Source organism: Macrobrachium rosenbergii, chromosome 25 (genome assembly GCF_040412425.1).
Source record: "Macrobrachium rosenbergii isolate ZJJX-2024 chromosome 25, ASM4041242v1, whole genome shotgun sequence".
Taxonomy (NCBI): domain Eukaryota; kingdom Metazoa; phylum Arthropoda; class Malacostraca; order Decapoda; family Palaemonidae; genus Macrobrachium; species Macrobrachium rosenbergii.
The window spans coordinates 33,994,410-34,007,404 of record NC_089765.1 but is presented as its reverse complement, the minus strand read 5'-3'; the positions used below and the strand labels follow the sequence as shown (position 1 = coordinate 34,007,404).

Genomic DNA, 12,995 nt, shown 5'->3' with positions numbered 1-12,995 from the left:
CACACACATACATATATATATATATATATATATATATATATATATATATATATATATATATATATATATATATATATACATATATATGTACATATGTTAATATGTGTGTATATTTTATAATAACTCTGCCAAAATTTATTTTCAAAAGCCCTGTCTTGCCTTTGCACATTTCTGGGAGTGAAAATGGGGTCAAAGCAGTGTAAGAAATTTTGCTGAAGAGAGATAGCAGTGTCTGAAGTTCATTAATAAAACTTTAGTTGACTTATGCACAAGAGTAAGAGACCGGTTCGAGCTTGAAAAAAAAAAAAAAAAAAAAGGAGTTGCTAGAGAATTAACTGAATGGAGTTAGATTTGTGAGAAAAATATCTTGGAATAAAAGATTTAATGGAGTTATGTTGTTAAAAGAAAATGTAATTCTGCATAACGTAAGTATTGATGTATGTGAACTGATGGGATTGAAAGGATCTGAAAACACAGGAGATCTAAGCTAGCATAGGTATAAGATGTTACAAACATAGAAGAGGAAGAAAACTCCAAGAATCAATTAGATTAATTCAGGAAAGTCTTACATCAATGGCAGTGGGAAAAATAAATCATGGGATGTACAAGACAGATCTTGGCCAATATACGATGAGTTTTGTTTCTGCTGTTACGAGTGAGGTATGACAAAGGCCCAACTACGAAAGAGCTGAGTAATTTCAATTATGGGAAAAGTTCTGTCAATTAAGAATTCATAACGAAAAACGTGTAATGGGGAGTCAAAAAACTACGTCAACTGATTGTGGGGAAGGTGCAAAAGAAATGACAGATACAATGTGAAAAGTTTAGAGGACGTAAGGTGTCAATATTAAGCCTTTAGATAGAAACTAAAGCTTGAATAACATACGAGGACAGAAGATAATAACCGGTCGAAAACATGGCACAACGTGAGCTGACGTAATTCTATTATGAAAGGAAAATCGGGAAAAATAAATGGGCAGATTTGTCTGATACACTGAACTATTTCAATAGAAGCAACGGCTCCGTAAAAGAAAGAATGAAGTTTGTTATGTGACAGAGATGCAAAATGGTTTGCAAGACAGACGGGAAGTAGGTCAATATGCTCTGATAAAGCTACTGTGAAAACTGGGAACTTCTTGCAAAGGAGTTTCACCTCTCATCAATCATAAAATTATGTAACCATGTCAAGCTAAGTGAGCCACCTTTTATGGGGAAAAGTTATTCTGTTGGTTTAGATAAGGTCGCTTTCTTATGTCAGGACCAGCTCAAAGACGAGGACTAAACGAAATCATGTGATCAATTTAAACGAACAACGTAATGAAAAGTTCTTTCTTTTCGGAAAATAAATTATTTATAAGCAAATTTATGGGTTCCATCATGTTAACTTTCACATATTCTTAGTCTGCATGTTTCTCATAAATTTGGTTTTATAATGAAGGAGCTTTCCATTCGTGTGGCCCATCATTCTGTCAAGGTGAGGCAGAGAATAATTAGTCTCTTATGGATTAACCTTCGTAGACGGCAGTTGCAATACAGAGTACCTTTTTCTTTGAATGACCTTTCACCTGATTTTAAATACGAGGGGGGACCCAAAAGTAACCGGAATTGTGTCATAGAATTTTATTCAGTTATTGTTACATGTTTACAGTCTTATCACCTTCAAAGTATTCTCCATTTGAAGCAATGCACTTTCAGACGTGTTTTCCACTGTTGAAAGCAATTCTGGAACTCTTGTGAAGTTATGGCTTTTAATGACTCCGTCGTTTTCTTCTGAACCTCTTCAACGTCTGCAAAACGGTTTCCTTTGAGGCTTTCTTCATTCGGGGAACAAAAAGAAGTCACAGGAGCAAGATCGGGTGAATAGGGAGGGTGGGTAAAGTGTGGTCATGCCATTCTTGGTCAGCAAACTGTCTCACACTCAAGGCAGTGTGCGCTGGTGCATTGTCGTGATGAATGGCATGACTCCACTTACCCACCCTCCTATTCACCCGATCTTGCTCCCCTGTGACTTCTTTTGTTGCCACCCTCCCTGAATGAAGAAAGCCCTCAAAGGAAACCTCAAAGGTTTTGCAGACGTTGAAGAGGTTCAGAAGAAAACGACGGAGTCATTAAAAGCCATAATCACAAGAGTTCCAGAATTGCTTTCAATATATGTGCATTGCTTCAAATGGAGAATACTTTGAAGGTGATAAGACTGTAAACATGTAACAATAACTGAATATATGACACAATCCTGGTTACTTTTGGGTCCCCCGTACATAAAGCAATGACACCAACAGCAATATATATATATACATATACTGTATATATATTATTTATATTTATATATCTATCTATAATAATAAAATCCGAGTGGATGTTGTTTGTCCTCCCCCGGGTGACAGTAGGGGAGACGTGACACAGTCACCCACCCCATGCAAACTGATTTGTCCGTCGCGGGTGGGAGCGGGGAAGGTAGGGGAACGGGAGGGTAGGGGAGACATCCACCCTCCTCCTGCAAACCTGTTTGTCCACCCTGGGTGGGGAGGGTAGGGAGACAGCAGCGCTGCTCCAAAGTGCGCAGAGCGCGCTAACAAGCTCGTGTGTGTGTGGGTGTGTGTGTATGTATATGTACGAGTATATATATATATATATATATATATATATATATATATATATATATACACACACACACACACATATATATATATATATATATATATATATATATATATATATATATATATATATATATATAAATATAATATATAATATATGTGCGTGTAGCAAACGTTGTTGTTGTTGTCATTATTAAGCCAGTTTGCTTACTGGTGATGGCTGATCAGGTTCAAGTAAGACCGACTGAAACATGTCAAAACATCTGTTTCAGGTGTACCAAGTGATACTTTATACTGGACAGACGGCACAACGATGGACAGCCACAATTTCACACATATGACTGAGGAAAATATTGCAGATGCCCTCCGTGCTAAAAACAGGATGTGCGCCTTCTTCCAAGTTAATGGTGAGTTTACTTAACCGTTTTCTTTTACAATTATTTTCTCGCATCAAAATGTCTTGCCTGTTTTCCTGCACAGTTCTCCCCCTTCTCTCTCTCTACTTTTATTTCACACACACACACACACACACACACACACCCATGCAGTTACATCATATTTATACAAGTATGATTCTACACGCGTGTACTTTATATCATTGCATACAAAAATCAACTTAACATGTAACACGCATACTTAGGTACAGAAGGTATATTTTTCCATGTGCTGATTAATATGGATTCATTCAATAAATACTCAATAATAAATGTAAGAGAAGGATTTACGTAATAAATATGTGAGAGGTAGACTTCCGTAATGAATATCATACAAAATATATACATCTACGGTCTGTACAGGCTTGCCTTAGTGACTGACAGCCTACCCCTCTGTCAGTAGCCTGGTCTAAACGTTACCTAACGCACCAGAAAGTTTTGATTATTGACAGCAGAAAATATTCAAGTTTGAAAAAGGAGTCCTCCTAAAGCGAAAAACTGAAGGGCTGCAGTGGAACCCTTCTTTTGTGCTTTTACGAAGTTTTAATCAAAGCTTTTTGATGTTCACTTGAGGTAAGTTCTCCGACCGTCATGGATGTTTTCGCTGACGACGGCAGGACCGAATATGGCATGTGGTAATTCTAAAAGACTTTCCAATTATGAATGTGTAAGTTTTTTCCAGCATGAATGTTAACCGAATTGCACTCTGAATTCTACACAAAAATGAAATCATGCATATTTGACATTTTAACATCAAATATACTCTCCTATGCTTTTACTTTTATCTAATTACTGTTATTTTGTGATGACCTTTTTGATCTCCCAACAAGTCAGATCCCGGTTTCTTCAGTTTACCATCACTGTACCAAACATACATACATACATTCAGAATATATATTATATACAATTGGCGTTATATGTGTACTTTTTAGAATATTTAGCATTTTTTAATATCTACTGAAAGGCACTCTGAAAGTTTTTTTCCTTAATGGTTTTACCCTTAGTTGTCGATTAGTAATAGTAATTTTCATTAAAAACCTGTCTGTCTGTCTGTCTGTTTGTCTGCCTCACTTTCTTTTTCGTCTCTCAGATGAAAAAGCGAAATCCTCTTGGATTCCCATCGACTGTGAGGAGCCTAGACATTACGCTTATGAAGCACCCGTTGGGCAACCTCTTCATTACATCCCTCCGCATGGTGTGTACTTACTTTTGACATTGAACATTTAGAAGGTTTATTGTTGGCTTCATGATGTTCATTACCTGTAACGTTGCTGTTGCTGTTAAGTACTACTCTTCTATCTGTATTTACGATAAAAATTCATCTGATATAATTCCATTCTCAAAATTATATGGACATTAGTTTTTTATGTTAATGAAAAAGTTCTTAAAGGAGACAGGTAGCAATACCAGTTATATGTTTGTACGTCTCATATGAAAAGTCATGCAAAAGTCAAGCATCTATATGCTCTATTTCTGAAGCGCTGCACAGTTATATTATATCTGTCTTATTTATCTTACTTTAACCTGTGTTATTTTTGTCTATTTGGTCATTACGCTTCCGATGCACAGCCAAGAGAAAAATATTACTTGCCAAATCATTTTTGTTTTCTTTAGCGTTTAATATGCCTGATATTTGTCAAAAAATGCGGATAAATGCTTCAATGCCAATGTTCTTCTATCCAACTTCAAAATATGGCGCTATTATTAACTATTTTCTTAAATACTGCTCAGCCTTAATAAGAATGATTGATTTATAGATTTTAGGCATACATGCCAAGCACTGGGGCAACTAAGGCCATTCAGGGCTGAAACGGAAACTGACAGTAAAAGTTTGAAAGGTGCAACAGGAGGAAAACCTCGCAGTTGCACTATGAATCAATTGTTAGGAGAGGGTGGACAGTAAGATGGAAGAGAATATTAACGGAGGTACAGTAACAGGAATGAAAGCAGTTGCAGCTAGGGGCCGAAGGGACGCTGCAGACCCTTAAGTAATGCCTACATTGCACCGTATGAGGTGCACTGACGGCACTAAACCCCTAAGGGGGCTCAGCCTTAATAGGTCTGTTTGTTCGATGCCACAGCACCATCACCACAACCTTCCCTATTATATTATTATTTTATACCTGGGGACTGCTTTCTATTGCATAACGCTTGATTCCTCGAAGCTCAAAGTGATATATGTATGTGAATATATGAAATCTGTATTTTGTGTGCATATTCGGTAAACAATTCATGCTACATGAAATCATAAACAAGAATTATACGCCAATTTCTATATCTATCAAACACAAATGCATGAAAATTAAGATTTTTATACGGCTTTTAAAATTCCATAGAGAAGGGACTAATGAGGTTGAGTCTTTCAAACATTTAGGAACAACGGTATCTAATACAGGTTCTCTCGAGTAGGAACCTAGTGAAAGACTAAAAAACGGGAAATGAAACAATGAGCAAGCTCAATAAAGTCTGGGAACCTGACAGACTAATAATGCATACAGGAATCTAACAAACTGAAAGTGCCTAGAGAGACAAATCATGGTATGAGAATGAAACTGTACATAATAGATTTTGTTCCTTTGAAAACCAAGCTTTATACGAAGAATATTAAGAGTCTGATGGCAGGGCCGAGTGGGAAATAATGCATACAGGAACTGATGGAAGTTCCATGTCTAGGCTAGGTGACTTGGACACGTCCTTCACAGCTCCCAGAAGAAAGCAGTGCATGATAATGCCAGTTGAGTTCCTGTGAGTAACGGAAGAGTTGGAAGACCCAACCTACTTAGATGGAAAATTTTATTAGATATGAAGCTGGAGTCTGGGTAGAGATTTATGGAAGTGAAAACACATTTAAAGACATGAGTGGCAGAATTTCTCAGAGGCCTCCTGCGTTGCATAGCGACAATATTTACATGCAGATATGTGTGTGTTATGTGTGCATTTGTACGGGAGGATGCATTCGCGTGAACGCGTTTCTATACATGTCCGTGTATCTATTTCAGAAGATATTTGTGAAGGTATTTAATATGTCTTTGCAGAGGAGAGGTACTGTCCTGAGGACTGGCGCAAGAAAAACGACTACTGTTATTACTTTGCAACGGAAGAAAAGACATGGGCTGAAGCCAAGGACATTTGCAGGAACCATGGTGGTGATTTGGCTTCCATTCATACCTGGGACGAACAAGACTTCCTTAAAAGTAAGTGGTCTGCAAAGTATGACATAAGATTTACTTCTTATTTTCCTCAAGATGATGAAAGTATCTACTGCATTCAGATCTAAGTTGGATAAGTAGGAATCAGATTCCTAGAAACAATGCAAGAATTTATTTTCAACATGATTTATTGAACTCGGCGTTTCAAAACATATAAAGTTTTCTCATCAGTAGAGAACGAATACAGAAAGCATAAGAGGGGTCATTCACACCTGTCTCCGAGACTACAATCAGAAGATAGCAGATAAGAACGCATGAATGAGGATTAGTAAGAATGATAAGCTACATAAGTGACGCTGATGGTAGGGCCAGAATGACGACATATGATAATGGCACTCTACAATTATCGTGAAAGATGAGGGACTACGGCATCAGAGGACAAGTCTAATATAGAACCATACACTGCAAAGTGAGGGATGTGGGCCTCACCAAAAATCACTTATTGGGAGGACCGAGTCTAGCCTATCGAGAAGACTAAGGAGTCAACTCCAGGATAGTGTCATAAGAAGGCACTATTGTGATAAACGTATTCTCATAAGGCACCTAATAGTAGCAGGATCTTAATTTTTTTTATTTTTGAGATAAACCCTGGACACCTTTACATTCTTGAGGCCTTATACGTTGAAAACGAGAAAATGTTCATTAGCCTGCAGTAGAATTATTCACCTTGACGTGTCTATGAATACCTCCACAATCACTGAAACCCTTCCGATAACCAGACAGATATTTAGGTCCTCATCCCTACAGCTAAGTTGACATTGCTAGTACAAATTCTTCTTACCTCCCTAACCTGACTATTAATGTCCCCTTGTTGGTTTATCACCCACAAGTCCCCATTCCTAGCTTCTGATCGGCTATCTTCAAGTTTCAAAATCAGAGGTTTTGTATAAATGCCCTAGAATCAGCTTTTTGAGTTCATTTCCGCTGAGAATAAGCCCTTGAAGGTTTTTAAATGCCTAGCTCAGTTAACTATCTTGAAAATCAACTGCATTGATTGGATCTCGCTTTTTCCAGCTTCACTCTAAATATATCCTTCGACCAGACTGAAAGAAGTAAGAAGCAAAGCTGAATAAACACACACACAGACACACATACACACGCACACACACGTAAGTTTATATGTTTGTCTTCTTCTCTTGGATTGCTGCCATCTGGTTTCCATTAAGATGATCTTATATATACCAGTAAACGTTTCTGTGTGTGTGTCCGCTTTCCCTTCGCAAACGGCTACACCTAAGGAGTTACACGTCGGTCTAATGATGCAAATATTTAGGAGAAATTTAGTTCGGTGCATTACAGTTTGCACGGGCAATACCTTCCAAGCCAAAATTTCAGTTAAATGATTTTCTGACCCTTATTTCGTCCATGAATCTGTAAAATCGGGATAAGCGTGACTGCAAACTTCATAACTGCGCATAATAAGTTGCACATAAACATGCATATTTTGGAAAGGCTGCGGATGGCCCAAGCCCCAGAAATGGAGGGGTCAAAGCATAAAGGACTAAAACTGAAATTCTGAAGGAGTGAACGAGACTGAGAATGAAAGAATGCGGCGCAGTAAGCAAGCGAATAAAAATGAGACTGACATAATTTAGAATACATGGGGTAATAGAGCACAAAATAACTTGAAACAGAACCATAATCCAATTCATCTATAAGAAACTATAGCGCAAAAACCAAACAGTTGCCTAGCAAACGTGGGTAAGGCTTAAAAAATGAAATGTGAAATTGAATAACAAGATAATTACAAGGTGAGCAATAATTCAGAAAACCTAAAACTTCGCTAAGAAGTAATGTATTGTAGAAAAAGACTGAATGCACGTTTGTGTGTGTGTGTGTGAGAGAGAGAGAGAGAGAGAGAGAGAGAGAGAGAGAGAGAGAGAGAGAGAGAGAGAGAAATATCTGATAACAAGAAACTTTAATCACACTCCATTCTCCGACTCTCAGGTTCCCTTGCGTTTACGACACCAGATATCCTTAAATGACTTACCTTCCCTCCTGGAAATGCGTCTCAATAGATATAAAAATTAAAAATCACGAGTGAAGTTCCATAAATCATCCACAAGGAACCTTAGTTTAATTTTGCTACTAAACAACGCAGCTCTCCTTCACTATCCCTCTGTCATCTTCCATCTATCGTATTGCTTGTCCACAAACTTTCTCCCCGCTCTACCCCCTTCACCTCCCTCTACCGCAAAACGGGCCTATCATCAGAATCATAACCATGAGATGGACCCTCAAAAACCCTGAGTGCTCAATCTTTTAGGCTGTTTTTAAGAACAGGAACTGCGATCCACACAAAATTTCTTTAAGAGACGACCCCTTAAATTTCGGAGTGATTAATCACTTGCAATAAGAGCTGGGACGAAAAATTCATCGCGTTCCATGAATGACATCTACCTCGCCTACACTCCAGTTTCCAGTCATCTTAAAAATTACTTTAAAAGGTCACAAGATTCAGAAAAAAAAAACTGTTCCCTTTTACCTAACGCTTTGTTCTAATTTATTATTCAAGAGTTGGATATCATATCGACACAAATACATTATTAAAAAGACTGCTCTTATTGAACGTTGCTCTAAAGTTCAGCACATTACAACATGATTGCTATAGACGCAGTGGGAAAACAATGTATGAAGAAGGAAAACCTTCGTGAAGAAAATAACGTAGTTTCATTACGCGAAATATTCCCTTATTCAGAACGATTCTGGGCCACTATAAGTACTTTTCGGCTAGGAAATGGCGGGCAATATACGCACATTCATATACACCAATACCTACATATATATATATATATATATATATATATATATATATATATATATATATATATATATATATATATATATATATATACTGTATTTGCATACATAATGAAATGTGATGAAAAACCTTAATGCATATTCAAGGCTTTATTCAGCTAAGATCCCAACACAAAGAATTACGGAAATCAACAAAGTAGGGTCCACTCGGAGCGTCAAAAGCAAAAAACTACGACATAAACAACAGTAAAGATAACAACCATTCGCTAACGACAAACACAATGTAGCTAAACACTGAGAAACGCTATCAAGACAAATACCAGTTTACCACAACATATGTGCGTGCGTTTGTATGTGGTGGCTGCCCATCTTTGTAAGGAGCAATCAAGCACAGCGGGGCACCATGAATGAATTGAGCTGTTCATGTTTGTTATGTCCGTAGATCGCTTCCCATCTCTACTCACCAGTCTATTCAGATGCCAAAAGGTAAGCATTTGCTGATACGCTCAAAGACCCGCTGAGAACCTGAAAGACTGTACCCTTCTGACTCAACCCTTCAAAGGAGAACAATGCATTTGATACTAGCATACAGTATGTATGTATGTGTGTGTATATATAACACACACACACATATATATATATATATATATATATATATATATATATATATATATATATATATATATATATATACTGTATATATATATATATTAAAAGAATGTTTTTACATTTACTGAAACTAATTAAATATTATTTTATCGCAAATTTTCTGTGACTGAGTTACAGACAAAAATTCTGTAATTTCCTGCGTTGGTTTAATGCGTACAAATAGTGAGTAAAAGCTAAGTAGAAAAGACTGGCAAACAAAATCAAAATGTGTTATTTCATATTTAACGGGAAATGACTCCCTTCTTTTATTTTAAACATTTTCTTTGATCTTATGACTAAAAACTGCCTTTAAAACTAGCAAAGCTTTCCCATTGGAAAGGTCTAATTCTGAAATTCCGGAGAGAAAACGAGTAAGGATGTCAAACCACTGTGACGGGTTTTCTGCACGTGTCGTTAATCGAAAGCTTGTCCTTGGCGAGTCTGGCTAATAAGTAGGTCAAGACAACACGGCAACTGGAAAGGGGACAAACTGGGATTCATCTGTCAGCTGACGGAGTCAAAAATACAATTCCAGTTGACTGGCCAAAAGAGAATTCCAGTTTACTCGGATATCTTTAGTGTTTCATCAAATTGAAACAAAAGAACTCGACGACAAGATAGAGCAACTATTGATAAATTCTTTGTGTATATCCTTTGTTCGATTCTTATGACCACTAGTCCACGAAGGAAGCATGTTATTCGCTAATCTGTCAAACCGGAATGGAACCGTCCCCTACGCAAAGCAATATCTACAAAAAACATAATGGGATGAGCTGGACCCTCCTACTGGAAGCGAGAAATGGCTGGAAATGAAAAATGGATTTTGACCACGAATGTAATTTATAAGAACAAAGGAAAACCAGGGCAATGAGAACATTACTAAGCTTGGCAGAAAAAGGAGAGCAACAGCTACCGAACTGTGCGATTAAGAATTGTCGGATTCCAGAAAAGAAATATAAGAAGTAATGACCCAGCGGGGGTTACGAGTTGCAATGCGAGAAAAACAAGGGTACCCCACACATAGGAGAATATTTTTTAAAGACGGTAAAATGTGATTAAAATACAGCTGAATTAATTGGGATGGGGTATATATACAGCATCACAACACAACACCCTGTCTGTTTCAGGATCTGGATCATACGATCTTCCTAAGCGAGCTAGAAGAAGTCATAACTACAAAAATGCTGATTGAAGTCAGACGCTCAATTTCATCTTCCTCGAACAAAATAGGAATTTTAGATGCGGTGTCGAAGTTCACTCATGGAAGCTCTCCAAATCTAAATTAATGGTATACGGGATCCAGAGGTCAGGAAAGTAAAGGAAGAATATAGTTCCCAAACGAATAAATGGTTGAAGACACAGACTAGAGGAAAACCTTTAGAGGAATTAAGAAAGTGTTTGCGAGACAATATAACCACGAGAAGCAAAGCTATATATGAAGAAGGAGGCAGAAAAGCCGCAGTAAGAAGAATTAGTTACAAATTATTACCTAAAAAAGATGGAACACTCATACATATATTTAATATATATACATAATATACAGTATATATACTATATATACATAATATATAGGCCTACATAATGTGTATATATATATATATATATATATATATATATATATATATATATATATACTGAATATATATACATATATACATACACACACACACACACACACACACACACACATATATATATATATATATATATATATATATATATATATATATATATATATATATATATATATATATATATATATATATATATATAATGGAAACTCCTGTTCATGAATACACGAATTTTTACAAATAGATAGCTGTATTTGCCGCTCTCCTCAAACTTTCGGATTAATATCCTTTTTTGAGACCCTAATATTGCCTAAAAAAAAGTGGCAGGAGAAAATCCTCTTTGAAGCTGTGTGGTCTCGATTCCATGTCCAAGAGAATCAAATTCTAACGCGCCATCATTCGGACACCAATAACCTACGTTTCCAGTGTTAGACCAATAAATTTCTCACAGAAGTTATGAAAATAATTAATATGTTATAAAAACCAGTGTTTTCCACTCCACTGTCACTAAACTGTTTAAATAAAAGGAGATCCATTTATGTTTGTCAGACGCGTTATATTTCCTTATATTTAATAAAATATATTAAGTCTTCACGTGAAAATAAAAGGAGGAGGTACCAAGACTTTCAACTTTTATTCCAGTCATCTTCAGGGTACTAAACAGACTTAAGAAAACATAAACAAGAAAGCAATATGGGGTCACAGATAACAATAAAACATGTCGACAAGCTATTTAAGAATGCAGACAGCATTCTTCAAAACAAAAAACATACTTAGTGGAAATATGCAATTACAATAAGTACCTGTGCAAAACTATCTGTTTAGGTGAAAAACGCATTGATTAACCATGAATGTGATTCAACATACCTTATCCCGCAGTTCCGGTAAAAAAAAAAAAGTGAAAATCTAAAAGTAACGGTATTTGCCATTAAAACGTATAGAGAATCTGGAAAAACCCGATTATGTATTCATGATACCATTAGTTAAAGCTTTCCCTCAGAGCTGAACCTGATATACTACTACCGTGCGTTCACAGTAATATAATTTATCTAAAATATGTTTATTTTAGATCTCTGAAAAGGTTTTTAATTCCACACACTCTACGAATGCCACAAATTGAACTTTCAAAAACACATCTTCCCAATCGAAGTGTTAAACCATTCATCCATAATAAGAACAAAAATGCAATTAATAAATAACGCCTTGGGCTTCATTCATTTACTCTTTCATTGAAACTGCCATTTACTCGGCTTCTAAAGGTTAATATATACTAACAAAGCAATTCCGCCCAAACCACCCTGCGTCCACGAATATTAAAAGATCTCAGCAAGCACAAAGTGTCCCCGATATTTACCCGACAATTGCGACTGCAATCCTTGGAAATGGGGCAGTCAAGTCTCCAATGTTCCTCATAAGGAGGCCTGTGATTATGTTTTTCTCCGCAGTTATTACTGCAATAGCTTAACTCTGTTATTCTTGGAAATTTTCCTTTCTGGTCAAAATATCTTTTAACCTTGTTTCACCGGTAATGTGTGGTCATGTTTATTTGCTGCACACTTCAGGTTAAAAAACACCAAATTGATATGCTTTATCAAACGGTAGCATATTCAACTATATGAAACGTTTAATCGAGGCATAAAATCGTTAATACCGATTTCTACATACAAGCGAATGTTTCCACTAGAATTATTCATCATGCTTTATAACTCAGAGTCGAATAAACAATTCTCGTAAGGCATTCAATAAACCTGTAGCGAATAATGGTTCCTCTGCGTG

At 36.5% G+C, this 12,995-nt stretch overlaps 1 protein-coding gene across 1 annotated transcript in view; it reads left to right on the top strand.

The window, feature by feature from the left end:
- The window catches only part of LOC136852219 (macrophage mannose receptor 1-like), a 102,254-nt gene that overhangs the window by 16,503 nt on the left and 72,756 nt on the right, over window positions 1-12,995 (top strand). Inside the window, exons 9-11 of the mRNA XM_067126667.1 lie at window positions 2,870-3,004; window positions 4,122-4,226; window positions 6,067-6,225. Coding sequence (XP_066982768.1) covers window positions 2,870-3,004; window positions 4,122-4,226; window positions 6,067-6,225 — 399 coding nt within the window. The remainder of the gene's footprint in view (window positions 1-2,869; window positions 3,005-4,121; window positions 4,227-6,066; window positions 6,226-12,995) is intronic.